The 26,334-nt window shown below is 41.3% G+C and overlaps 1 protein-coding gene across 1 annotated transcript; it reads left to right on the plus strand.

The window, feature by feature from the left end:
* The first annotated feature begins 1,463 nt into the window (after positions 1–1,463).
* On the plus strand, positions 1,464–24,798 carry cdc37l1 (cell division cycle 37-like 1). The gene is made up of 8 exons (XM_072589110.1): positions 1,464–1,733; positions 10,398–10,679; positions 11,463–11,553; positions 14,651–14,766; positions 19,427–19,549; positions 20,587–20,769; positions 22,499–22,570; positions 23,572–24,798. The coding sequence occupies exons 1-8, from the start codon at positions 1,530–1,532 to the stop codon at positions 23,677–23,679; spliced, it is 1,179 nt and encodes a 392-aa protein (XP_072445211.1). The 5' UTR covers positions 1,464–1,529; the 3' UTR covers positions 23,680–24,798.
* Positions 24,799–26,334: the final 1,536 nt, after the last annotated feature.

Consider the following 26,334-nt stretch of genomic DNA (forward strand, 5'->3'; position numbering starts at 1 on the left):
TCCCAGCACCTTCCCTTGCCACTGCAAGATGTGCAAAACCTGTTTGGACACCTCACCCCTCAACTCCTTCCAAGGCCTCCAAGAATCCTTCCACATCCAACAGAAATTTGCCTATACTTCCTTACATGTCATCTCCTGTGTCCGTTGCTCTCAACGGGGTCTCCACTACATTGGGGAGACAGGATGCCAACTTGTGGAATGTTTCAGAGAACATCTCTGGTACACACACACTGAACAACCTCACCGTCCTACGGCCAAACAATTTAACTCCTGCTCTGCCTCTACCAAAGACATGCAAGTACTGGGACTCCTCCACTGCCATACTCTAGGCCTGGAGGAAGAATGCCTTATCTTCTGGCTTGGGACCCTTCAATCATACAGGATCAATGTAGATTTCATCAGTTTCCTCATTTCCTGATCCGCCCACCCCCACTTACCCCAGATCCAATCTTCCAACTCGGCACCACCCTCTTGAACTGTCCTACCTGTCCATCTTTCTTCCCACCTATCCACTCCAAACTCCTGTCTGACCCCCATCTTCATCTACCCATTGCATTCCCAGTTACGAGCGCCCCCCCATTCCTGATGAAGAGCTTAAGCCTGAAACGTCGACTCACCTGCTCCTGGGATGCTGCCTGACCGGCTGTGCTTTTCCAGCACCACCCTCTCGATTCTAATCGCCAGCATCTGAGTCCTCACTTTTGCAAAGTTACACATCACACAACACCAGGTTACAGGCAAAAGTGAGGACTGCAGATGCTGGGGATCAGAGTCTAGATTAGAGTGGTGCTGGAAAAGAACAGCAGGTCAGGCAGCATCTGAGGAGCAGGAAAATTGATGTTTCGGTCAAAAGCCCTTCATCAGGAATGAGGAACACCAGGTTATAGTCAACTCGGTAAAAACAAGGACTGCAGATGCTGGAGACCAGATTCTAGATTAGAGTGATGCTGGAAAAGCACAGCAGTTCAGGCAGCATCCAAGGAGCAGGAAAATCGATGTTTCAGGCAAAAGCCCTTCATCAGGAATACAGGCAGGGTGCCGAGATATTCCTGTGCTTTTCCTGCACCACTCTAATCTAGAATTTGGTCTCCAGCATCGTTGACTATAACCTGGTGTTCCTCATTCCTGATGAAGGGCTTTTGACCGAAACATCGATTTTCCTGCTCCTCAGATGCTGCCTGACCTGCTGTGCTTTTCCAGCACCACTCTAATCTAGAACACCAGGTTATAGTCCAAAGGGTTTATTTGCAGCTAATAGCTTTTGCAGCACTGCTCCTTCGTTAGGTAGCTAGTGGAACAGGATCATAGGACACAGAATTTACAGTCAAAAAGTGTGTCCCGTCAGCACACTGTTGAGTTTTAACCTTGTCCAGCCCAGCCCTCCACATCATTGTATCTCTGAGAGCAACTTGATACAGCTGGGTTCTACTGCGCAGGTGCGCGGGGCGCAGGGCGGTCATGTGACTGCATGCCGCTCTGATCACGTGTCCCCGGCCGCTTTGTTACATCGAGCCCACGCCCGGGTCTCCATGATGTTAATGATGATGATGATGATGATGGAGGATTATCGGCCCGGCTTTCCCGTAGCCACTTCAGACGAGGAAGAAGAGGAAGAAGAAGAAGAAGAAGAAGAAGAGAAGGAGAAGAAGAAGAAGGAGGAGGAGGAAGAGGAGGAGGAAGAAGAGGAAGGACAGCGACATAAACCCCTCCCCAGTATGGCGTGTCCGAGTCAGGTACTGCCCTTCTTCACCAGGAGCTGGTCATTCACCTTCCAGCACGACACGGCCCGTCCCTGACCTGCAACCCACCACCACCACCACCACTCCAGAGTCTCTGCTCTCCGTCCAGCTGTCAGATTACCCCCTGGTCAACCTCCACTGATGCCCCTCTTCCCTTTGAACGCGTTGCACTGGCTCTGGTGCCAGAGCAGGAGAACAGACCCCCCCGCCCCCAGCCAGAAGTTGTTGAAAACTGCGGACAAAGAATCGCAAAGCTTCCCGTAGAACTGTAGGGTTTTTGTTTTAAAGGTCAGGATTACATAGAGATTCAGGAGCTACGAGGAGAAAAACAGTAAAGATCAGAGCCTGAAACATCCTTTACTTCCATTCGTTAATATATGTAGAAGTTGGATGAAAACACAAGTGAATGTGTGGCCAGAAAGTGATACAGTAGAATGAAACTCTGATCCATGGATTGTCCCTGATTAGGGCTGGAACAAATATCCTTGCAAGATGCTTAAATTGGAGTAAAGGGAGATGGCTTAAACTAATGTTTAACTGGCTCTTGAGCTGGCTGGCCGGCCATAGCCAGTGTCCTGCTGTTGGTATTTTTAAAAAAAACTAATATCCAGGGGGCATTGATCCAGCAGTTATGTGTAGAACTATGCAGGGTGGGTGAGTAATAGAGAAGGAATTAGATGGCTTGTTGTTTAAACAGAGCTGACAGCATGGTGTTAGAATGCATCTGTTAATGAATGCAGGTCTTGTTCATATTTCATGAAATATTACCTGAGATAATATTTTTTGATGTGGAGGATGTTTCCCCTCACTTTTTTTTCTTGGAATGTGCATATCACTGCCCATCCCTCATTGACCTTGAACTGAGTGACCGTGTTAGAAAAAGATGTTGGATCAGAAAACATAGAATATATGGGTAAAATTGAGGAATCCAAATAATGAAAAAAACACTTCGTGAAGTATGTAGACCACCACACTGCAGTGGTGATGTTGGGAATGATCATGTGGAAGTACCAGTGTTGGACCGGGGTGGGCAAAGTTAGAAGTCACACGACACAAGGTTATAATCAACTAGGTAAAAACAATGCTGCAGATGCTGGAAACCAGAATATAGACTAGAGTAGTGCTGGAAAAGTGCAGCAGTTCAGTCAGTATCCGAGGAGCAGTAAAATCGACGTTTCGGGCAAAAGCCATTCATCAGGAAGGGCTTTTGCTCGAAACATCGATGTTACTGCTCCTCGGATGCTGCCTGAACTGTGCTTTTCCAGCACCACCCAACCTAGACACAAGGTTATAGTCAAACAGGTTAATTTGGAATCGCAAGCTTTCAGAGTGCTGCTCCTTTAACCCTTTGGGCTTGATTGAAACTTGAAAACATCAGAAATTTGTTTTGTAATGAAAATGAGGATGTGGTTTTTTAAGTAAAAGCTAGATTTATTGGAGATGGTGGGGGTGGGGGGCTGGTGGTTGGGGTGATGGAATGAAGAATGGTCAGCTGTATTGAACTGGCTCCATCTGTCAAAGAGATTTGACAGGTGTAGACCAACCTCTTTATTGTTTGCATCGAATAGTAAAAGTGAAATGGTATGCCTTCCTGAAAAGGTTTGAATATCTGCTTAGGGAAGATTCTTGATCATGGCCAGTTATACAACTTAAATTAACAGAAGAAATACAAAGCTTCAAAATGCATTGGTTAGAATAATAACCACAAAAATGCCCACTGAAATTACATTTTGGACACCAAACCTTGGGAAACTTTGGGCTTGGGAGCAAATTCTTTGAAATGAAATAAAGACTGAGAGAGGTCAATGCTTTGCTTTGAGGGCATCAACTTGATTTATTTCCCTTGATTATAGAATATTAACAACCATAGCGAGTTTTGAGAAAATGTGTAGCTCAGGTTGATTTTCTGAATGTAGGTTTGCTTGCTGAGCTGGAAGGTTCACAACCATAGTAAAACAGAAGGTTGAACCATACTGGCCATACCTTTCACTTGGAGAGGTGAACAATAGGTTTCCCAACTATGAAAACATAGAAACAAAGGAAGGTCAGCCCAGTATTTAAATACAGTTCTCAACTTCTACAGTGTAGATGTAGCAGAGTGGACAATAATTTGGGGAAAACATGAGTTCACATATAAATATCAGTGTAGGCCAAAATGTTGGGGACATGATTTTAGATGTTTGCAGATGATTTAAAATTAACTGCATGGTTGGGGAGAGAGAGCGAGAGAGAGAGGCAAAAAAACGAAGAACTGTAGATGCTGGAAATCTGAAAGAAAATCAGTGCTGGAGAAACTCCGTAGGTCTGGCAGCAACCAGACAGATCCTGAGGAAGAGTCACTGAAAACATTAACTCTTTTTTTTCTCTCTGCAGATGCTGCCAGACTTGCTGTGTTTTGTGTGCACTGTTTCTATCCCATATCTATGTGACAGACTCCAGTCAAACAACATAGTTTTGATTCTTAAAAAAAGAGTAGACTGCAGCAAGATGTAGGAAGACAATTTAGGTGAGGTAGAAAAGTGGTCAATTAAATTTTAGTCTGAAGCAGCAGTGTAATGCGTCTGGGGAGGGCAGTAAGGCCAAAGAATATACAATAATTAGTCAGATGTGAAGGTTACATGGATCTTGGGAGTGCTTTCCTGCAGGTTCCTGAAGGTACCAGCACAAGTAAATAACACGGCGTAGTGCGGGTTTCCTTTATTGATTGTGGCATACAGTATGAGCCTGGAGGTTGTTAGAACTGTATAGAACAGTGCTTTCCAGATTGGGGATTGAGACTGCAAGTAGGTCCTCTACTGAAGTTTTGGACTCGAGCGTGATACAGAAATGCCTAGTGAGGCCTGACCAAGTTATAACAGCGACCAGCAGTACTCCACTCACAGCTCCCATCTTTGTCCCCCCTCTTCCTGCCATTAATGAGGGGTCACAATAGTTTCCAAGCCTCAAGTTAGGATTATAATGGGGGTAAATATTTAGAAGCATTGATTTAAAATGGTATTTGGACTGCTGTTGGAGCACTGTGTACAGTTCTGTCACTGCCACAGCAAGGATGCGATGACTCAAGAGGATGCAGTAGCGATTCATGAGAATGAAGCCAGGATTGGAAAATTTTAACTGAGAGAAAAATTGCTCGGCTGAGTTGCTTTTGGAGCAGGAGGCTGAGGGGATATTTAAGTCAGATGTAAAAGAAAACTGAGTGGCCTGGATAAAGGATTTGCGCTTGTTTGCAAACAAGTCAATAATCCTTGGCTATGGAAGATGAGACAGGACTTGACAAATAATTGTTTTGTTGTGAGTGGTGGGGGTATTGAACTCGCTGCCTGAAAGGGTGTGAGAGGTAGAAACCCAAGATGTCATGATCCACAGGGTATGGAGCAATATCTGGAAAGTGGACTTAAGCTGGGCAACGTTTTTTTTAAACTGGCATGAAGATGGACTTTGTTGTGAAACTTTCCAATACTCTAAGTAAGGGAAATCTGACTTTCATATCCTCGTAAAGGTATAGATAGAACTGTGAATGCTGGAAATCATCATCTGAAACAAAATAAGTGTGCTGGAGAAACACAGTCTGTTTGGTAGCATTTGTAGAGAGAAAAACAGTTAACTTTGAGTCCAATGACCCTTCGATGGAACGTGTTCTGAAGAAGGGTCACTGATGTCTCTGTTTTTCCCTCTGCAGATTACTGCCAGACCTGCTGAGTTTCTCCAGTGTTCTGTTTTTGTTCCATGTCCATGTAGTTTACTGATCCCAATCAAACACCATGGTTTTAATTCTTAAAAAGAGCTCCCAAACTGGTTTAGTAAGCCAACTGTATCCACATTGGTCCTGAAATATTAGATTATGGATATTTCCCCACTTCTGCTTGGAATGTTGTTAAAATTCAAGCCAAAAAAATGCTTTTTGAGAACCTATAACACTTTGAATTATTCTGTCACTTCAGATTGTGGCCAAGTGTCACCTTCAACTGTAATTTCTGTGAATACACATATCCTTTCATGCCTTTAGTAGCCAAAAATTTATTAATTGCAGTTTCAAATACAGTAAAGGTTTGTAAATCCACAGCTGCCTGGGATAGAGAATTCCATAGATTTGTAACACTCCCAAATGGCTGATATAGTCAGACTAAGATTCCTAATTTTAGAGTCATTTTGTGACTTCAGTGAGAATAAAGCATCAACAATTATGTCCAATAAGATGTGTATAAAAGATCCCAGTTTGCCTGATTGCCTGCTACCCGGGTCAAAAACACATTACACCGGGTATCCTCTATAACCATAAAAATAACTGTTAATATTTAACAGTGACAGTAAAAAACAGATTTCTAGTTTGTGCAACTTAAACTATACCCTTTCAAAACCCAAACTTACTTACTGTTTAAGAGGGATGAATTGCTTTAACGTACATGCCATGGGTGGAATGAAATAAAGACAGAATAAATAAAATTCCACAGATCACAAATACTGCCTGAAGTGGGAAGTCATTTTTTTCCTCTCAGTCCTCTTGATTTGCAAAATGATACCATGCTGTTGTCTGTCCGGTGGTGTTCCTTGATTCAGTAGTGGATTGGGTGAACTTGGATCTTTTCTTTCATGAATTCTTTCTTTTAATCCTTCTGGGAGAGATTAAGAGAGAGTGTTGCCATCTGCCTGCTGGCCTTGGGTGATTTTTCAGTCTTTGCTGTTCTTGGCACTTAAAACTTCTTATCACAACAATTCAACCAATCAGAGTTGTTACCAGACAGAGCTTCCTGAACTGGAAAGATTCTTGGCGCTGTTTGGTCTCAACCTCAGTTTTTGCTTTGAAAAAGCAACATTGTCCGACAGAACCCAACAATTTCCAGCACTTCAATTTTCAAATTGTAAACAACTATCTGGGTACTCAGATCACTTGGCTCTTTGAGTCCACAATGATCCTCTGAAGAGCATCTCACCAAGACCCCCATGGCCTGGCCTGCCCTGCCCTTCATTTCCATTGGCTAATCCACCTAGCCTGCATGTCCTTGGACACTATGGGCAAAGTTAGCATGGCCAATCCACCTCACCTGCATATCTTTGGACTGTGGGAGGAAACTCGAACACCCGGAGGAAGCCCATGCAGACAATGGGACAATGTGCAAATTCCACACAGACAATTGCCTGAAGGTGGAATTGAACCTGTGTCCCTGGCACTGTGAGGCAGCAGTGCTAACCACTGAGCCACAGTGCCATATTTCAGTTTCAGCAGTCCAAATTCCATTTAAGTTTCAAGTTTCAGAAAATGAAAATCATATAGCCTCCTACAAATTTGAGTTGGGGGAAACATCCTTATCTCTATGACTCTGACATCTGCCTCATCAAGCCCTCTCAGAACCTTGTGTTTCAATGTGATCACCCTTTATTCCACAATGTCAATGAGCGGGCCTATTTTCATCATGGCATAATCCCCTCAATCTCTGGAATAAATATAGTGAACTTTCATTGCATTCTGGGTAAACAAAAGCCTATGCTTTGTTGTGTACCGAGACTAAAACTTGCAGTATGGCCTCACCAAAGCAATGTGATATTGCATTTTTTTTTGCCACAGTCCAATCCTTTGCCATAAAACCGCCATTGATTTGCATTCCTGCTGCAGTTATGGGTATGTTCGCCGAGCTAGGAAGTTGATTTTTCAGATATTTTGTTCCCTGTCCAGGTGACATCTTCAGTGCTTTAGAGCCTCCTGTGAAGCGCTGCTATACTGTGTCTTCTAGAATTTATTTGGTTCTGTTCCTGTAGTTCGTTGTAGTGGCCAATATATTGGGTCTAGGTCTGTGTGTTTGTTCATGGAGTTTGTGGATGAGTGCCATGCTTCTAGGAATTCTCCAACTGTGTTTAGCTTGTCCTATGATCGTTGTGTGGTCCTCGTCATCTGTGTGCATGGCTACTAGGGACAGCATTTAGTGGCTAGTTGGTGTTCATGGATGTGGATTGCTAACTTCCTGTCTGTTTGCCCTATATAATGTTCCATGCAGTCTTTGTATGGAATCTTGTAAATTGTTTGTCTTGCACATGATGAGCATTAGGGTCTTTTGTTCGGGTGAGTTGCTGTCTGGGCATGCCTGTCAGTTTATGGGCTATCATGAAATCTGAGTGGTCAGGAAAGTCTGGCTGTCAGTTCCGAGGAGTTTTTTTATGTAAGGTAGCATGGCTAGTGAGTTAGGTTGTGGCATGTCCTCGTCATGTTGTTTGTCTGTTAGGCATCTGCGGATGAAGTTGCAGGGATAATCATTTTTGGTGAAGACTCTGTAGAGATATTCTTCTTCTGTTCAGAGGTCAGGAGTGCTGCAGTGTGTTATCGCCCTTTTGAACAGGGTCCTAATGCAGCTTCTCTTGTGTGTGTTCAGGTGGTTGTTGTTGTAGTTTGGGATCTGGTCTGTGTGTGTGTGTGTGTGACTTTTCTGTCCACTTGTGTTTCATCCACCGTTCTGTGTTCTTTCTACCATCATATCCAGGAATGGGAGTTGATTGTTGGTTTCCTCCTCTCGTAAATCTGATGTTGATGTTGATAATCTAGTGTGTTGATAATCCGGTGTGTGTTCTCGATTTCTGTTCTCTTAATAATAACGGAAGTGTCGTTCATGTATCTGATCCAGAGTTTGGGTTGGATTTGTGGAACGCTCAAAAGCACTGAAAATGTCACCGAGATACGGAACAAAACATCTGCAAAACAACTTTCCAGCTCAGCAAACATACTCACAACTATGGCAATCGACACCTAAGCTACAAAGCTTTATGCAAACCTTCATTTGCATTCCTCGTGTGTTGCTGTTGCTGTATGTTAAATTTCTGGTTCATGTGCAAGCATGGCATTTGATATTTTCTCTCTTTTCTGAAAACAACTCAGAGCTGGAAGTTTTTTGAAGTGCAGACACGGTAGATGTATTCTATTCAGGAAGATTCCTACTGCTGCAGTTATGACACAGCACCTGCAATGCCATCTTTATTGAACTTTATTAATTGAAGTTCTTGGTTTTTAATCGACTTACTTTTCATGTTTTTAACTAATATGATCTATTTTAAATCATCAGATTAAATTGAATATTTACTCGTAACATGGCCTACTGCCAATCCTTGTGCTCTGTCTTCCGATGCCAGGCTGCTTTTTTTTTCCTGACATTCTGCTCTTGGTTCTGGATCAACGTATAACCCAATTCAGCATTTTATTCAACTTAGCTTGCAAAGGACTGTCGACTCGACTGTGACTGACCCATAAGGAGTTAGGGAGACAAAAAGTGCAAAGTCCAGGAATTGCTTCGCCAATGGCATTGTGGGTCAACCCACAGCAGGTGGACTGCAGTGGTTCAAGAATGCAGCTCACCACAGTTTTCTCAAGGGCATCTAGGGGCAGGCAATAAATGCTGGCCCAGCCAGCAATGCCCAGGTACCATGATGAATTTTTAAAAGTTAGTGATGTTTGTCGTGTATATAATCTGTATTTAAAGGAATGTGAGATTACTTTTTATTTCCACCTAAAAGTGAGGTCCAGACATGTAGCGCAGTGCATCAGTGACATCAGATTGATATGCATTGTGTTACATGTAAACTGAATGCTTGATCTGATTTCTGATTATGAAATGATAGACATTGAAGTGCCTGGTGAATTGGCCATGCTAAATTGCCAGTAGTGTTAGGTGAAGGGGCAAATGTAGGGGAATGGGTCTGGGTTCGGAGGGTCGGTGTAGACTTGTTGGGCCGAAGAGTCTGTTTCCACACTAAGTAATCTAATCTAATCTAATCTGCTGTGCCTCTAATCTGCTCTGCTTCGCCCTGCAACAGCGTCCCCTCCCCAAACCAACCAAAAGTAACTGAAACGTAGAAAATCATCATCCACTGGGGCAATGCAGATTAAGGAGCAATTGAAGTTAAGCTACTTGGGAGCAAATACAGGAAGTATATTTTTGCATTGTGATAAAAATCATAAAGTTCCTTCTCTTCCCCAAAAGTTTGTGGATTATAGAACAATTGATTTTTCTTAGGTCATAGTATTAAGGGATAGGGAGCAAAGTTGCAGAGAAGCCATGATCCAGTGGAATGGCAGAACAGGCTTGAGGGCTGAATGGCATACTCCTAAAGCTGTGTTTCTAACTGTGGGGTCTGATGGCTGTACAGTGACTGCAGAAATATGGTTGCCATGATTTGGGTGCCTTGATGTTCACCAGATTAACTATAAAAATTGTGTGTGCTATCCTCTTAGAGGCACTAACAGAATGTGGAAATAGATGACATTTCAGTGCAGCATTGATGGGGAAGCCATAAAGTTTTGAAATTGTCTTCTCTTGGATAAGAAGTTAAAATGAGGCTCTGTCTTCCACTCCTGTAGGCATAAAAGAATCCATGCTACGTGGTGAAAGTAGGTGTTCAAGCCAAGGTGTTAGCACCATTTCCTTGGTGTCCTTTGACTAATATCATATATAATTATTATTGCTGTTTATAGGATCTTCAGTGAAAAGTTGCTGCAGTGACTAAATTTCATAAGTATTTAATTAACTGCATAACACCCTGAGATTGTTTTTTGTGTTGGCAAGATATGGTGGGTCAAACATTTCTATGTTCCATCCTGCAAATTGTATATATGATCCTTCAGTTTAAATAATTTGCGGTCTTTTGATGCTTGTTAATCTGATGCATATGTATTCCTAGGTTCACATGGGTGGAGTAGACAGTGTTTGTCACACGCAACAGGAATTGGTGAAGAAGACAATGGAATGTGGCTGGAGGCTCGCTGAAGCTCAACAGAGACTTTGTGATTTGGAACTGCACAATTCTGAGTCTTTGGAGCAAGAACGGGCCAAAGCACAGGTTGAATTCTGGGAGCTGAAGCAAAAAGAAGAGGAGTGGAGGCAAAAGGAGGAAGAGCTGACCTGGAATGAGAGGCTAAGTTCATGGAACATTGATACAAACAGTAGGGAAGGTTTTAATAAGGTATAGTATATATTTGCAACTCTTAGAACAACATGATTATATTGCTAAAATTTGAATTCAAAGACCTCCGTCGCAGCTTGCGAGCTTGCACCTAATATCTTTATTTCTTTTTTTATATAAACTATGAAGCTGCAAATCAAAAGTTGAAGTATTACTGCTTCTGCAATTCAAGGTAGACCTTTTGTCAGTGTTGTTAATTAAAACTCTGGGACAGTAAAAGGCATTTGATTTTTCTAAAATCAAATCAGTTTTGTGACTTGAGTATCTAAGATCAAAACAGACAGGAGATCACTGCACAATCGGAATTATTCTGCCAACAGTTGGTATATATAGTTTTGTACCTAAAAGCCTGGCTGACAAACTAGACTGCTTCTGAGAGAATGCTGCATCATTGGAGGTATTAACTTTTTAAATGAATTATGAACTGTTGGAGCAAAGAAATCTCTAATTAACGGGGTAGTTTCTAATCACAAACGCGTTCCTTTGTCTGTTAATATGATCCTCATCTTTCATAGAACATAGAAAATTACAGCGCAGTACAGCCCCTTCGTTCCTCGATGTTGCATCCACCCTTTGGGAACATGAATGGGAGGTGAAAACTATATCCAGAAGAATTTAAGAATTTCCAGTTCCTCATGACTGTTTATTGTTAAGTTCTTCTGCACTGTCTTTGTCTCCAATAATCAAACTTTTATTTGTTCATTGGGGTAGAGTTGGTATCATATTTTTAATTGCTGAGCTTCTAAAGGTTTAATTTTCTTTCTCCGTTTATTCTTTTTACAGAGTATGATCAATAAAAAATCTAAAGAAATAGAGGAAGATGGGAAAAATGTAACTTTTGTACAGAGATATCACCAGCAGATCAGGCACTTTGGTAAGTAAACAACTCTCTAGTTGTTGAAGTGAGTTAGGAGTGGCACACTCTACCTTCCCAAGACGACACTGGCAATGTGTGCACACCAGATGTTGCGCAGTCTCTGTCGTGAAAGTGAATTTCTAATTTAATAGGGAATAGTTGTACTGATGGCTATGGTTTGCCAGATAAGCCCATGGAAATACTGGCTTCTTTGCAAATTTGAAGAAAGATTGAAGTCCATTCATTTGTCAGTGAAAATACTAATTAACTGAGCTGTGAGAATTGACTCTCCCTTCCATCCTTGAATATTCAATAGGTGATAAATTAGTGAAATCGTGTATTTTGGCATAAGTTGCATCTTAAGATTATACTTGTAGGCATTTTAAAAGTAGTTGCACTGAGAGTAGTAAGGTTTCTATTTGCTGCATTTTCTGTTTAGCCAAATTGGTTCCCAATTCACAGTTTAACTTGTTGAAATCCATACACTGCCTTTCCTTTCCCTTTTTCTGTAACCACCTCCAACCCGATAACTCTCAAATGTCTGTGGTTCCCAACCTCTGACTTTTCTCCTTGTTGGTCTTGCTTTCCTCAATCTTGGTGATCTGCCTTCAGGCATTCATGTCTTGAGCTCCTTTGAAAATCACTATCTCATCTCTCCTCTCCACTTCCCCTTTACTTTAAGACTTCCCTTGAAACCTGCCTCTTTGATCAAGCATTTAATTGTTTGCCAGCTGAAAGGCTGCAACTTATTCATTGCTATCACAGATTTCTCTTTGCCACTATCTAACTTGCCACAACTTAAAATAATTAAAGTGAATTTTGACCATTGAGTAAAACTAGCTTCAACTGTGAATTGTGATAATCCTATGACAGCTTCAGAGCATAGAATTGCAAATCATGTTGCCAGACATGATCCAGAGGTCTCACCTCGGAGCCCGAAACATTTTGACCATTTACATTTCATTTTTAAACATTATCTTAACAATTTAAAACATTGATATCATTAAAACAATAACAAGAGAACTGACAGACTGTCCTTCCTTTTTATGGAACTACCTCCTAAAGTGAGCTGGAAAGCCACTAATTTGATTGGGTAATGTTGGCTGTATCTGTACTGCAACGGGAAATGAATGTGTTAGTGATGACCGTAATGCTGTTAGTCTGATATGAACAGAGGGAGACAGATGATCACAACATGAAGAGAAATACTACTAGAGAGCTATGTTTAGAACAATGTATATAATAGTATGAATAAAGGGTATACAATATAATTTGGTTTAATTCATCATAGAGATGTACAGCATGGAAGCAGACCCTTCAATTCAACTCGTCCATGCCGACCAGATATCACAACAAAAACCAGTCCCACCTGCCAGCACCCAGCCCATATCTCTCCAAACCCTTCCTATTCATATATCCATCCAAATGCCTCTTAAATGTTGTAATTGTACTAGCCTCCTCCACTTCCTCTGGCAACTCATTCCATACATGTACCACCCTCTGCATGAAAAAGTTGCCCCTCCGGTCTCTTTTATATCTTTCCCTTCTCATCTAAAACGTATGCCCTCTAGTTCTGGACTGCCCCACCCCAGAGAAAAGACCTTGTCTATTTACCCTATCCATGCCCTTCATGATTTTATAAATCTCTATAAGGTCACCCCTCAGCCTCCGATGCTCCAGGGAAAACAGCCCCAGCCTATTCAACCTCTCCCTATAGCGCACATCTTCCAACCCTGGCAACATCCTTGTAAATCTTTTCTGAACCCTTTCAAGTTTCACAACATCCTTCTGATAGGAAGGAGACCAGATTTGTGCACAATATTCCAAAAGTCCTGTACAGCCGCAACATGACCTCCCAACTCCTGTACTCAATACTCTGACCAATAAAGGAAAGCATACCAAACGCCGCCTTCTCTATCCTATCATACTTCATCACTCTCAGTAAAGGAGAAGCAAAAGGGACTTAGAGCAGGAACAGACTAGCCAGACAGGGCTGCCTCTAACAATGTGGTACATACGCCCAAAGTTAATAGAATCCATGAAGAAACAAACATGCAGCTTTTAGTCTATGGAAGCAGCCATCCAAATATAAGCTGTTGCAGTCCTTTACAGGTTCAAAGTTTGTGAGACGATTTGTAGCTCGGGTGCTTGTTGTTGTGGTTCTGTTTGCTGAGCTGGGAATTTTTGTTGCAGATGTTTTGTCCCCTGTCTTGGTAACATCCTCAGTGCTTGGGATCCTCCCGTGAAGCACTTCTATGTTGTTTCCTCCTGCATTTATAGTGGCCTGTCTCTGCCACTTCTGGTTGTCAGTTCCAGCTGTCCGCTGCAGTGGCCGGTATATTGGGTCCAGGTTGATGTGTTTGTTGATAGAATCTGTGGATGAGTGCCATGCCTCTAGGAATTCCCTGGCTGTTCTGTTTGGCTTGTCCTATAATAGTAGTGTTGTCCCAGTTGAACTCATGTTGCTTGTCATCTGCGTATGTGGCTACTAAGGATAGCTGGTCGTGTTGTTTTGTGGCTAGTTGGTGTTCGTGGATACGGATCGTTAGCTGTCTTCCTGTTTATCCTGTGTAGTGTTTTGTGCAGTCCTTGCATGGGATTTTGTACACTACGTTGGTTTTGCTCATGCTGGGTATCGGGTCCTTCGTCCTGGTGAGTTGTTGTCTGAGAGTGGCTATTGGTTTGTGTGCTGTTAGGAGTCCTAGTGGTCGCAGTAATCTGGCTGTCAGTTCAGAAATGTTTTTGATGTATGGTTCTGTGGCTAGTCCTTTGGGTTGTGGCATGTCCTCATTCCATTGTCTTTCCCTTAGGCATCTGTAATCCCTAACCATAACAGGGTTAAAACAGAGTACTATCAAAGCAGTACCATTTTCTCAGGAATACTCAGCATTTAGGAAATGAAACAATTATGTTGAAACCAGAGCACTGCGTTATTTCAAACAATTCTATTGGCCGTGAAATCTAGTTAACCAAGCTTCCATTTCCTAATTACTGTTTGATAGTGGAATGGGCAGAATTTCTTTCTGCAAAATAAATGTTTGGATTACGTTGTGACATAATTTTTGAAGTTTGAGAAAATGTTCAGTGAAGTTTCTCTCTTCATCTCTCATTGCAGGCATGTTGAAGCGATGGGTTGATAGCCAGAGATATTTATCGGATCACCCTCACCTCATTTGTCAAGATACGGCAAACTACCTAATAAACTGGTGTTTTAACTTAAAAAAGGAAGAGGTAAGGCAAGAGCAAAAAATAATTTCTGTAATTTAGGTTAAATCCATGCTAATGTTAGTTTCTCTGGGCTTTGCTTATTTTTCCACAGGGTGAGTAAGTGACTGATATTCAATTGAACAATCTTGGACAAAATTTTGCCTCAGTATTTAATGTGGAAAAAGACATGGAAGATATAGAATGTAGGGAAATACATGGTGACGTCTTGAAAAATGTCCATATTACAGAGGAGGAAGTGCTGGATATCTTGAAATGCATAAAGGTGGTTAAATCGCTAGGACCTGATCAGGTGTACCCTGGAACTCTGTGGGAAGCTAGGGAACTGATTTCTGTGCCTCTCACTGAGATATTTGTATCACCAATAGTCAAGGTGCGATGCCAGAAGACTGGAGGTTGGCTAATGTGGTGCCATAGTTTAAGAAAGGTGGTACGGACAACCCAGGGAATTACAGACCAGTGAGCCTGACGTTGGTGGTAGGCAAGTTGTTAAAGGGAATCCTGAGGCACAGGATGTACATGTATTTGGAAAGGCAAGAACTGATTACGGATAGTCAACATGGCTTCGTGCATGGGAAATCATGTCTCACAAACTTGATTGAATTTTTTGAGAAATAACAAAGAAGATTGATGAGGGCAGAGTGGTAGATGTGATCTATATGGACTTCAGTAAGGCGTTCAACAAGGTTCCCCATGGGAGACAGATTAGCAAGGTTAAATCTCACAGAATACAGGGAGAACTAGCCATTTGGATACCGAATTGGCTCAAAGGTAGAAGACAGAGGGTGGTAGTGGTGGAGGGTTGTTTTTCAGACTGGAGGCCTCTGACCGGTGGAGTGCCACAAGGATCCGTGCTGGGCCCTCTACTTTTTGTCATTTATATAAATGATTTGGATGCGAGCATAAGAGGTACAGTTAGTAAGTTTGCAGATGACACCAAAATTGGAGATGTAGTGAACAGCGGAGAAGGTTACCTCAGATTACAATGGGATCTTGATCAGATGGGCCAATGGGCTGAGAAGTGGCAGATGGAGTTTAATTTAGATAAATGTGAGGTGCTGCATTTTGGGAAAGCAAATCTTAGCAGGACTTATACACTTAATGGTAAGGTCCTAGGGAGTGTTGCTGAACAAAGAGACCTTGGAGTGCAGGTTCATAGCTCCTTGAAAGTGGAGTCGCAGGTAGATAGGATAGTGAAGAAGGAGTTTGGTATGCTTTCCTGTATTGGTCAGCGCATTGAATACAGGAGTTGGGAGGTCATGTTGCGGCTGTACAAGACATTGGTTAGGTCACTGTTGGAATATTGCATGCAATTCTGGTCTCCTTCCTATCGGAAAGATGTTGTGAAACTTGAAAGGGTTCAGAAAAGGTTTACAAGGATGTTGCAGGATTGGAGGATTTGAGCTATAGGGAGAGGTTGAATAGGCTAGGACTGTTCTTCCTGGAGTGTCGGAAGCTGAGGGATGACCTTAGAGGTTTATAAAATCAGGAGGGGCATGGATAGGATAAATAGACAAAGTCTTTTCCCTGGGGTGGGGGAGTCCAGAACAAGAGGGCATAGGTTTAGGGTGAGAGGGGAAAGATTAAAAAAAGAGACCTAAGGGGCAACGTTTTCACACACAGGGTGGTATGTGTATGGAATGAGCTGCCAGAGAAAGTGTTGGAGGCTGGTACAATCGCAATATTTAAAGGGCACCTGGATGGGTATATGAATAGGAAGGGTTTGGAGGGATATGGGCCGGGTGCTGGCAGGTGGGACTGGATTGAGTTGGGATATCTGGTCGGCATGGACGGGTTGTACAAATGAAACAAAACAAAATGCTGCAAACATTATAGAGATAAAATGTAAACAGAAAATGTTGGAAGCATTCTGGAAGTCCAGAAATGCTTTTTGGGGGAAAAAATGTTTAATTATTTTTCATTGAATAGTCCAGATGCTGCCTTTAAAAAAACACAAGAAATAGGAACAAGAGTAGGTCATTCAGCCCCTCAAACCTGCTGCACCATTCAAGAGAATCATGTCTCCTTTCCTGCCCTTTCACTTATCCCTTGATTCCCCGAATGATGAAGAAACTATCTATTGTGGCCTGAAGTATGCATTAGGACTTTGCCCTCATAGCTCTCAGTCCCAAGGAGCTCCAAAACTCTCAACCCTCAGTGAAGAAATTCCTCATCTCTGTCTTAAATTGGCACCCCTTAATTCTAAGACCATGTTCTCTAGTCTTCTACTTACCCATAAGGGAAAACATCCTCTCCGTGTTTACCCTGTCAAGCTCCTTAAGAATCCTGTACCTTTCACTGAGACATTTTTTCATTCTTCTCAACTCCAGGGAGTAGAATCTCAACCTGTTCAGCTTTTATTCATTGGAATCAATCTGGTGAACCTATTGTGTGGCAACCTGTGATGGAAGTAACATTTAAAAATTACTGTATTATTTAGTTCACATGTAAGAAATTAAGGTAATTGAAGCACACTCAACTGCATTACATCCATTAACATCTTGTTATAGTCCAACTGAAATCAATTCCATCATGCCCAACTCTCCAACAGTATTCAAAGCTATGTTTTTAAAATGTTTTGAAGAATTTAAATTAGTTTGCTTTATTGAACTTTTTGCAAAGGGTGAGCATTTGATATCTATTCTGCAAGGTTGATTATTGATCATATGGTTGGGTATGGTGAAGTATTTTAATACATTTGATCTATGACAGCCAACATGTCTCAGACTTAACGTAAGTTCAGGTGGATAGTATACCTGGTGTGAAGTCTTATATTGGGAGCCCAGTTTGAGGTCATTTCGCTTGACCTAGCTATTGATTTTCTTTCAGTAACTTTTATGATAGTTATTTTTATAGAATCTCTTGTGAAATAATGATTCAAGCTTCATCTTTAAATTTTGTTTCCAAATCTTCCCCCCCCATAGACTTTCTTATCATTGTGATTCAATTTGCAAAATTGGGGTATTACAATTCAATTAATTATTAAAAGAAAATGGCAAATTAGTTTTCTAAACTGGCTAATTGTCAAATGAATGCTTTTGTCCCTCAAAACCATAGTTGAGAATACCAACAGTGCTATCTTTTCAGAGGTTGTGCCAGGTTGTTTGATCTCGTAATGGATCAGAAAAGGAAATGCCACATTTTATGTCATCACTAGCATTTCCTAACTATTGCGAAAAAGGAATTGATAACAAGAAGGAAAACTTTATAATCTATGCAGTAAAATTCAGTGAGACAGAGGTAAAGATTAGTCATAGGGTCACAGACCCTATGGTCCAACCCGTCCATGCCGACCAGATACCCCAACCCAGTCCCACCTGCCAGCACCCGGCCCATATCCCTCCAAACCCTTCCTATTCATATACCCATCCAAATGCCTCTTAAATGTTGCAATTGTACCAGCCTCCAAGACTTTCTCTGGCAGCTCATTCCATACAAGTACCACCCTCTGTGTGAAAAAGTTGCCCCTTAGGTGTCTCTTATATCTTTCCCCTCTCACCCTAAACCTATGACTCGAGTTCTGGACTCCCTGACCCCTGGGAAAAGACTTTGTCTATTTATCCTATCCATGCCCCTCATAATTTTGTAAACCTCTATAAGGTCACCCCTCAGCCCCTGATGGTCCAGGGAAAACAGCCCCAGCCCGTTCAGCCTCTTCCTGTAGCTCAAATCCTCCAACCCTGGCAACGTCCTTGTAAATTTTTTCTGAACCCTTTCAAGTCTCACAACGTCTTTCCGATAGGAAGGAGACCAAAATTGCACGCAATATTCCAACAGTGGCCTAAGCAATGTCCTGTATAGCCACAACAGGACCTCCCAACTCCTGTACTCAATACTCTGACCAATAAAGGGAAGCATACCAAACGTCGTCTTCGCTATCCTATCTACCTGCGACTCCACTTGTCCATGCTGACCAGATATTCTACATTAACCTAATCCCACTTCCTAGCATTTGGCCCATATCTCTCTCAAACCCTTTTTATTCATATACCCATCCAGATGCCTTTTAAATGTTGTAATTGTACCAAACTCCACCACTTCCTCTGGCAGCTCATCCCATAAATTCACCACCCTCTGTGTGAAAACATTGCCCCTTACATCCCTTCTAAATCTTTCCACTCAAATTGATGAATTGGAACCTGATTAAAACCCAACAAGTCAACATTGTTCTCTCGGGTTAAAAAAAGCTCTCTTTACAAAGTTTGGTAAGTACAGTTTTTACTTGGATACATTTCAGTGTAACAGAAAAAGGCCTTTCTTGAGTAAGAATGTGGACCTCGTTAGACCCCCCCAGAAGAGGAGATAAATGCAAATAGGGCTTTGAGACTAATGGGGATGCTCTAATAGGGAGCAAACTCATGGCCCATTCTGGGCACCATTGGAAGTATGTTATCCTGGTGGTAAAAAGGTGTGCGACACTGAGGTCCAAATGTAAGAAACACTTCACATAAATGGAATGAAAACTGACCAATAATGCAGTGGTACTGCTGGTAAAGCTTGTGTCCTTCCACAGCAAAGTGCAAACCCAATCCTGTGCTGCAGAGGTTTCACTTTTAGTTGGAAAGGAATGGAGGGGTTTAATGTACAGTTTCCCCATGCCCTCTTCCAAAAAGGGAACTTGTTGACTGGAGCTCTCCAGTGACCTACTTCTTCATTGTATTTACAGAAACAAGCACTGATGGAACAGGTGGCGCATCAAGCTGTTGTCATGCAGTTCATTATCGAACTGGGCAGAAGTCTTCAGCAAGATCCTCGTGGCTGCTTCAGACAGTTTTTTGAGAAAGCAAAAGTAAGAATCTAAAGGGGGTGAGGGAAGAGCACAAGTTTCCATTTTAGATCTCCCTCTCCACAAATGATAGTGATTCTTCATTCTGTGCCCTGTATGTTAAAACTGGTGTAAGTGTTGCCAAACCGCTGCCACGAATATGTAATGCAGCTTTGCATCCTCAAAGCCTGTGGATGTATGAATCTTAGTGAAAACTTTCCGTTCATTCTTTCACTATTGCTGGCCCAGACCAGTACAGAATTGGGTAGTTTTGTCGAGGTTATATAGTACTAGTTCCTTTAGAATATAGAATCAAAAGTCTACAGTGTAGTAAAAGACACTTCAAGCCATCCAGTCTGCACCAATCAAAAACAACCATCTAACTATTCTAATCTTGTTTTCCACCCATTGCCTTGTATGCATTGGCATTGCAAATGCACATCTAAATAATACTTCAGGGTTTCTGCCTCCACCACCTTTTACAGGCAGAGTGTCCCAGATTCCCACTACCCTATCTTTTCCCCTCACCTCATCCCTTCGGTATGTGGCAATATAAAATGCAAGTACTTTGTAAGGAATGGGCTTCATGAGCCAAATGGACTTCCTTGGGTTTAAAGCTGTTGTGGCTCTTAGGAATCTGAACTGAAATCAAAAATGCTGGAGATCACAGGGGTCAGGCAGCATCCGCAGAGAGAAAGCAAGCTATCATTTCTGATGAAGAGTCATCTAGACTCTGATAGCTTGCTTTCTCTCTGCGGATGCTGCCTGACCCCTGTGATCTCCAGCATTTTTGATTTCAGTTCAGATTCTGCATTAATTTGTTCCCACAAGACTGCTGTTTCTTCGCTAACACAAACTAAATTTATTGCTACTGATAAGTTGTTTTGTATCTACTGTGGCTTACAGCTCCAGTGATGTCTTCCTCAAGCTACTGTGTGGCATTTGCAGTTTGGGGGATTGGGAACAAGCTTACTGCTGTCCTAAAATACTTAATTTGGTTAAGCTGAAGGTAAACTTGACATTACCTTTTCTGTTTCTCACTATCTCCCCCCACCATAAAGATAGCTGAAGAAGGTTATATGGATGCATTTAACACTGAACTAGCAGAGTTTATCCAACGGGTTCGAGAATTTGCAGAAACCAAGACTGCAGAAACAGTATCAATGCATAATGTGGCTCAGCACATGAATCATGTGGATGTTCATGGTTTGCCTCCGATGGAAGTGTTTGAATCTCTGCCAATGGTAAGCAAAAATCACAATTTGTAAAATAAAACTATATTAATTTTCCTACATTCATCTGGTTGCATATTTGTACTACAGCTTGTGCTTGTAAAGAAGTTTAATATTAATGATCTATGTGTGATGATCCTTTCATGAATAAACATATATATAATTGCTCGATTCAGCAAACCAAAAATTCAACATTGCAACATTCAAAATAAGTATTCGGGACTGTGTTGTGAAACTTGAAAGGGTTCAGAAAAGATTTACAAAGATGTTGCCAGGATTGGAGGGTTTGATCTATCAGGAGAGGCTGAATAGGCTGGAGCTTTATTCCTTAGAGCACTGGGTGATCTTATTGAGGTTTATAAAATTGAGGGGCATGGATAGGGGGCTGAATAGCCAAGGTCTTTGTCCCAGGGTAGACTAGTCCAAAACTAGAGGGCATCAGTTTAAAGTGAGAGGGGAAAGATTTAAAAGGGACCGAAGGGATGACTTTTTCATGCAGAGGGTGGTGTGTCTATGGAATGAGCTGCCAGCGGAAATGGCGGAGGTGGGTATAATCACAACATTTTAAAAGACATCTGGATGGGTATGTGAATAGGAAGAGTTTAGAGGGATATGGAGGCAAATGGGACTAGGTCAATTTAGGATATCTGGTCAGTGCAGACTGAAGGGTCTGTTTCCATGCTGTGTGCCCTACAAGTCTATTTGTCTTTTTATTCAAACTGTGATCCAGCTTTCTCATTTATTTTCTTGCCAGTGATCTGCCTTCTGCATTGTAAGGAACACACGCACTTACCCATTGTGCTCTCCATATTGTCTCTAGTTTATCCTGTCTTGATTAACAATGTTTTTTCGTGCAGCATTTGGCTTCATCCATTACCTTCCTCCTCTTTTGCTGTTTGAAATGCAGTTCTTTCTGGGAAAGAATGAATGGATGTTAAACCATTTAATTTGACGATCCCTGTTATTACCCCACCATCACTTTAGATTTCCTGCACGTCACCAGAGAACTGTTACCTCAACCTCACACTTCCTTCAAGCCTATCTCTCACTGAACCTCGTGCAGATTTAATTCCTTGACCGGGAAATTTAACAGGAGAAAGTGAGGACTGCAGATTCTGGAGCTCCGAGTCAAGAGTGTGGTGCTGGAAAAACACAGCAGGTCAGGCAGCATCCAAGGAACAGGAGAATCGACGTTTTGGGCAAAAAACCATCATCAGGAATGGAGCTTGTGAGCCGAGGGGGCGGAGAGATAAATGGGAAGGGGGTGGGGCTGGGGCTGGGGCTGGAGAGAGGGTAGTTGTGCACTATAGGTAGAAGGAGGTGGATAAAGATGATAGGTTGGAGAGGAGGGTGGAGCGCATAGGTGGGAAGGAAGATTGTCAGGTACCTGTCCATCTTCCTTCACAACGATCCGTTCCACCTTTTCTCTCCAAACTATTACCCTCACCTTCATCTACCTATTGCGCTCTCATCTACCTTCACCATCCCCCTCCCATTTATCTGTCCATCCCCTTGGCCCATAAGCCTCTTTTTCTGATGAAGGGCTCTTGCCTGAAATGTAAATTCTCCTGCTGCGCACATGCTGCCTGACCTGGTGTGCTTTTCCAGCACCACACTCGGGGAAATTTAATCGATCTTGTGTTTCCAATCAATAACCCTACATCCCAAACTGCAGACAGTTGGGATTGTGGTGATCAGAGCTTTTTACAGTGGCTTATATCTGTGGCTTATATTCTTGTAGGAATTCAAACGGTGTTTCCAGTTGCAAGACGTCCATGTCCTTCAGAACATGCTAAGCAACATGGACCCACAGGTATGTTTTAAGAATGTCCATTATTTAACCTTGATCAGGATTTATAAAATGTTCTCTTACTTGTGATTTAGCCTCCTGTCTGCTTCTCTTAAGCCACACAGAGATGGGGTTCTGTTTGCCCCAGATTGTCTGCCAGTATTTTTTTTTGAAAAGCAAATTAAAAATTTGGATTAAGGACTCTTTGAACTCATGTGTTGGCACCATCATCATTGGAGTAACTGGACTTTGGTGTGTGTCATTGCTGTCTGATCTCATCATCTATTGTCATAGGCAGTAAGAGTCATTCAGCACAGAAACGCACTCTTTGGTCCAACTCCTCCAATTATCAGTAAGGTACTGAATAGAAATTCGATGCTGCTCCTTCATTCTGCATCATTGATTCCCAACTCCATTTCTGGTAAGGCTCAGGAAATCATAGGAGAGTTACATTGTGTAATTTGATGCAATTTGTAGAGCATTTACTGAAGAAGAGACATGATTTTTACATTTTTGCAGTGTTTTTCATACCGTAATGAAACAACTTTGAAATGCAGCCACTGTTCAGAGGCAAATATAGCTGCAAATATTTGCATCTTAAGATTCAACAAATGGTACCTTTTTTTTCGTTCTGGGAAGGTTGGCTGAAGGGATAAACAATGGCCAATAAACTGGAACTCTCTCCTGTTTGAGAGCTGAGAGATCTTGGACACCACATTGAACAGGCAGACAGGGTTTTGGTTGAAGTTCACTCAACAGAACCTTGGACAAGCACACAGTCAGTGTCTGCCAGCAGCCTATTCTACATCTCATCTGTAACTTCAAAATCAATACTCATATGGGAGCTAAGTTTTGAATATTATTTGAAGAGAGTAAAATTCCTGATTTTTTTTTTTGTAAATTTCATTCCACACAGTGACTTTGTCTTGATTTTCTATCACATTTTCTAGTTCTTTATCCTCACTGTAATGCCAACAATGCACTTGTATTGTCAATGAGTTTAGTTGCATTTTTATCTACCCTAGGTTGCTGAGCACTACTTGCAGCGCTGTATTGATGCAGGCTTAAGGATCTATAATACTAAAGAAGCCAAAGAAGAAAGAAATGAAGAACCTAAAATGGACATATCTTAACTGTTCGGCAATAACACTATTAGATGATTGCATAAAAAATTTCACGACAGTGGAAGAAAAGCCCGTTTTTGTATGTAACCATTGACTTGCCTGTGTGGATGCTGCACTTTATTTGTAAGGTTTGTTTAAAACAAAAAAAAAAGTATGATTTTTGAAGCATTCAAATGCCGGCTGTTCTGAAAAAGGATTTGCTAATCACCTTCTACCTAATCGCTTCCCCATTACATACACTTCAAGATACCTTCTGGCTTAGTTTTGCTAAGAGTCACTCGAGATCGCACAGTGTATCTAACTGGTGTGCATATTTTGTCCTCCTTTATTACTGTGGTGATTAGAGGTATACAGTATTTGCCACATTCCTGAAAACAGTGGCAGCCTAGTCAGAGAGATTTCATTTCGTATACAAATCCAAGTTTTTCACAAATAGAAAAGGGAAGTGTAGGCGGGTGCCTTTAACTTTCACCACACAACAACTATTCTCCTCTTAATAGCAACAAAGTTGAGCATGAAGCAGATTTCCCCACTCGGACTTAACATCTCTAATGTTGATGGAAAACAGTCTTTGGTACCCTACCTGAGAAACAACTGGCAGTCGACCAAAACATTGTAGACTGAAACCTACATTTGTTTAAATAAAAATCAAACGACTATTGCTAGGAAACAGGAGAAATGACTTCTCTTTAATGGTAGGTTCAAATGTCCTTATTTCAAAAGATAATGTTTAGTTGCTTTAAAAAAAATCTTTTCAATTGATGACTTAACACAGATCTGTTTCTTTAAAGAAATCTTGTATAAGCAAAAGGTGTACCATTGATTAAATCTTAAGCTGACCAAATGGGTGGTATTGATGTCAAAGTATGTGCAAAGAATAACCCTGTTTCTTTTTTTATGCACACATAATAAGGCTGAAATAATGTAGACGGAATGTGACTGTTTCATCAAGTATGACAGTAGTAGAGATCAGTTATATCTATATACTGGAAAGGTGCACCATTTGGTGGAATAAAATCTAAGTGACACATTTTTTGTTGTTAAAAATGAAATAACAAATTACAACACAGCAAGTCCTGGGAAACGTTTAGGGAATGTTGATGATGCAATAAACCAGTTCAGCCTGCCTATGCTGTCAGAGTATCCTTGCACAGCTGTTCATCTTGCTCATCGTGGGTCTAGATCACTGGAGCACAGAAATTTGAGTAACTTGAGAAGTTGGGATGCACGGACTTGGTTTTCCAATTAACCTGTGTATAAAAAAAAATGAAACTTTTGAGTTACAATTGGGTTTGTTTCTGGAAAGCAAAGAGAGGTCAAAGTGGCAGACTACCTCAGCAAGGTTAGAAGCATGTATGGAGCAAGAAGCAGTCGACAGAACCCAACACTTCCAAAATCTGTTGGATTCAACATTAACTCTGTTTCTCCCTCCACCGGTCCTGTCAGACCTGCTGAGTTACTCCAGCACTTTTTCTTAATTTGTTTTTCATGTTGTCCATGAAATTCTGTGCAGTTGTGATGGTAGAACAAGAATTTGCACAGATTTTAAGACTTGTGCAAATTGACTGACTAAAATTATGCTCAGTCATGAAAAATTACTGTGTACTTCATGAAGAAATGTGCACATGATCTGCATAACAACTGGACAAATTAAACTTGAATCAGAGTACTGAGGTTATAACAGTGCAATGTGGTATCCATTTAAATGAAGACCCTGATACTTGAGTGGGAGTTAGGAAACAGTTCTAAACTAAGCTTTATTATGAACTACCAGCCATCAATTTTACACTGATAGCGAGTTTTGAGACTATTTTGTAGCCTAGGTTGAGGTTCTGGATGTCGGTTTGCTTGCTGAGCTGGAAGGTTCGTTTTCAGAGGTTTCATCACCATACTAGGTAACATGATTCGGGCTTCATCCGGAGGCTCAATGAAGATGTTACCTAATATAGTGACAAAACATCTGAAAACAAACCTTCCAGTCCAGCAAGCAAACCTACATCCACATTTTACAGTGCGTTTCAAACATTGACCAAAAAAAAAAGTGCAGATGTTGCAAATCAAAGAAAAACAGAAAATACTGGGAATTGCTCAGGTCGACCTGCATCTGTTGAGAGAAAGTTACTTTTTCAGGCCAATGACCTTACATCAGAACTTAATCCCGTCTAATCCTTTACCAGTTTGGTTATCTTAATCTTGCATTAAATAAGTCATAACTACTGATTATCTAACAAGTTTGTGGTCATTTATGCCAATTCTTTCCATACAAATATATAGACGTAAACTGTGCACTTTTGATGAGTAAGAGTGCTCACCAACTTTTTTGTATTGGTTTACTCAATGTACATTTAAATAAAACCTTGTTACCAATTGGTATTAAAACAAGAAACATTTTTTTACAAGCTCTCTTCACCCAGCACTAATAATTTTGAAAGTTGCAGATGAATAAGAGATGCTTTGGGTTAGTGAACTTCATTTAATAACTATGAAATCTCATCAGAAAATATATAAATGCAGTTGATTTACTTTGTCTTCTCCTCAATATATGTTATTTGAAAATTAATTCAGAATGGTTTATGATCAGATGTTTGAGGGATATATCCATAATTTAAAGCAATGCTTTTTGGATTGGTTTCAAATTGCATTTTTGCGCCATCACAAGTTTTG

The sequence above is a fragment of the Chiloscyllium punctatum genome, chromosome 2 (assembly GCF_047496795.1).
Source record: "Chiloscyllium punctatum isolate Juve2018m chromosome 2, sChiPun1.3, whole genome shotgun sequence".
Classification (NCBI taxonomy): domain Eukaryota; kingdom Metazoa; phylum Chordata; class Chondrichthyes; order Orectolobiformes; family Hemiscylliidae; genus Chiloscyllium; species Chiloscyllium punctatum.

Excerpts from the sequence above, each read along its gene's own strand:
- cdc37l1 (XM_072589110.1), top strand. The coding sequence starts at position 1,530 with ATGATGTTAATGATGATGATGATGATGATGGAGGATTATCGGCCCGGC. Across the intron at positions 19,550-20,586 it reads AGTTTTTTGAGAAAGCAAAA|ATAGCTGAAGAAGGTTATAT; the intron begins GTAAGAATCTAA and ends CCCACCATAAAG. Across the intron at positions 22,571-23,571 it reads TAAGCAACATGGACCCACAG|GTTGCTGAGCACTACTTGCA; the intron begins GTATGTTTTAAG and ends TATCTACCCTAG.